At 51.0% G+C, this 2,533-nt stretch overlaps 1 protein-coding gene across 1 annotated transcript; it reads right to left on the bottom strand.

Moving 5' to 3' along the window:
* Window positions 1-239: 239 nt before the first annotated feature.
* Window positions 240-2,457, bottom strand: nup62 (nucleoporin 62kDa). The gene is made up of 2 exons (XM_015401514.1): window positions 727-2,457; window positions 240-633 (listed from the first exon to the last, which is right to left on the bottom strand). The coding sequence occupies exons 1-2, from the start codon at window positions 2,167-2,169 to the stop codon at window positions 475-477; spliced, it is 1,602 nt and encodes a 533-aa protein (XP_015257000.1). The 5' UTR covers window positions 2,170-2,457; the 3' UTR covers window positions 240-474.
* Between the last annotated feature and the right edge of the window lie 76 nt (window positions 2,458-2,533).

Raw genomic sequence — 2,533 nt, 5'->3', positions numbered from 1 at the left:
TCATTAGTAAACAACATAACCTTAAGTGAGTTTCCAATATGGCAGTTGTAAGAGAATATTTTAGTTTTCTTCTAAAATCAAATTTTTAATTAAAACATGTAAAATATGTGCTGGATTGTTTTACACCAAATGCAGGATCTTCAAAAGTATGTTTATGATCTCTCAGGTTTCTTCTGTTGGTGAATAATAAGGTTGCAAGAATAACAATATAATATAATAATAATTAAGCCACATCCAGTTTCACAAGTTTTATTTATCGGCTAATTCAAAAAAATATTACAAATATTTTCCACACATTCAGAAGAACATCCAGGAGCTGGTAGGTTATAAAGCTTAAAGAATCAAAAATATTCATTTATATGCAAACCAAAGCTGCAGGGCTAAACCAGAACTATAGTGACAGTAGAGACAAGAGAGAAGTAAGGAATTCCCAACAAGTAGCCTTTCGTCTATGCATATTCAGATCGATTTATTTCAGTCAAAGGTTAAGCGAAAGGTTTTCTCCTGCTCCTTGCGCTGCGTGTCGCACAGTTTGGACACTTCCTCCACCCTCCGCTGAAGGAGGACGGAGTTTTGGTCGATCCACTGCAGGGAATCCATGTGGGCGTTTAGGATTTTACAAATCTGCTGAAGCTGTGGAGAGACAAAAAGAAAAGAGAATGGGGTTAATTACAGCAGTGAAGCATCTTTAGAGCAGGTTTTAAAGATGATGGTGTATTGTCTCACCGGGTCACTGGTGTCTGCGGGACCGCTGGACGTGTTCAGGTGCTCGATAATCTCCTTCAGGTCGTGTGACATTCTCTTCAGCTGCGCGTCCACGTTCTCGGCCAGCTTGTATGTCCGCTCGCGCTCCTCGTCGGCGTTCTGCATGTAGATGGTGCCGCTCTGCTCCTTCACGGACTCCTCCAGCGGGGAGAGCACGTCCTCCAGCTCCTTCTGCTGTGACAGGATAAAGTCCAGCTCCTGGTTCAGCCTCCGCTGATCCAGCTTCACCTTCTCCAACTCCTTGTGCAGAGATGTGATCTTTTCTCCGTTCTCCACCAGCATGCGGTCCCAGGCGTTCACCTGAGTGGCCTGCTGCAGGAAATGCCTCTCCTGGTCCTCCAGCTCCAGGCTCCATTTGTTTATCAGGCTCTCCAGCTGAGCGTAGGTCATCACTGGAGGCGCTGTGGCGGTGGTGAGGGTTGTGGCTGTTGTAGTAGCCGTCATAGTGGTGCTGGACAAAGGTTTGACCCCGAGGGAGAAGCCCACAGCAGGTCCTGTAGTGGCAGCTGGAGCTGTGGTGGCAGAGGAAGCAGCAGCGGTGCTGCTGGCAACTGAGCCCAGGGGCTTAAGGGGGAAGTTTAGACCTCCTCCTGCTGCTGCTGGTATTGCAGTGCTTGCTATTGAAACTGGAGTCGAGCCCAGCATGAAGCCTGCAGTTGTTGCAGGGGCTGATGCAGCTGAGGTGATGGGTGAAGCAAAGAGAGACGGACCTGAAGGAGCTGAAGAGGCAGCCTGGGTGTATGCAGGGGGCGCTGGGGTCGATGACGGTTTGATGCCAAAGCCGAATCCTGCTCCACTCTGGGTAGTTGCAGCTGTAGAGGTGGAGGCTGTGGTGGTACCAAAGCTGAACCCTCCTCCTCCTCCTCCTCCTCCTGCTGCTGCTGGAGCTGGAGCAGTGGATGCTGCAGCGGTGGTCACTTGGATTTTATTGCTCCCAAAACTAAACCCTCCAAAGGGTGCACTGCCGGCTGCTGCTGTCGTTGCTGCTGAAGGTGTAGCTGTTGGTGCAGCCGCAGCCTGAGTCTGAGCGGCTCCAAAGCTGAAGCCTCCTCCTGCAGGAGCTGAAGCGGTGGTCTGAGAGGACAATCCACCGCCCAGGGTGAACCCTCCGCCCGAAGATGGAGCCAACAGGGAGCCCAGAGTTAGCGTTGTAGCCGCTGTGGTTTGAGGGGTCGCACCCAGGCCAAACCCGGTGGTCTGGTTGCCAAAAGAGAAGCCCGTGCTGGTGGCGGAGCTCTTAGGTTGGGTGCCAAAGCTGAAGGAGCCGGTGGGGTTGGTGGTAGCCTGGCCGGCCGTCCCGAAGCTGAAGCCGCCTCCCGCTGCTGCTGGAGCCGAGGCGGTGGTCTTCTGGGCCGGGAAGGAGAAGCCGCCCGAAGGCTGGCCGAAGTTGAACCCAGCACTCATCGCTTCTCTCTGGGCAAAATGGTCCTTTTCTCGGTGAACCTCTGAGGCTTTTGGCGGGTCGGAAGTCAGGCGATATTTGAAGTTAGCTCACCAAATAAACTCGTCTGTTACGACGATATTTTACGGCTAGGCGGTAAATTCAATCACCCAAAACCACTTTAAAATCGTTTCGGCATACTTAATAAAGACCTTAAAACATACCCGATTCAAAACGTGGCCCCATGAATCGACATTTCTGTTGCTATCTAAAGGAAATGACGACAGTTAGTAGAATACATCCGGTTTGGTTCTTCTTCTTCTTTATGGGACTTTATTGGCGGTTGGCACGAAACGAAAGGGCGTCTTACCGCCACCAACTGGTTTG

Source organism: Cyprinodon variegatus, unplaced genomic scaffold, assembly GCF_000732505.1.
Source record: "Cyprinodon variegatus isolate N-32 unplaced genomic scaffold, C_variegatus-1.0 Scaffold1230, whole genome shotgun sequence".
NCBI classification, from domain to species: Eukaryota; Metazoa; Chordata; class Actinopteri; order Cyprinodontiformes; family Cyprinodontidae; genus Cyprinodon; species Cyprinodon variegatus.
This window is presented reverse-complemented; position numbering and strand designations above follow the sequence as displayed.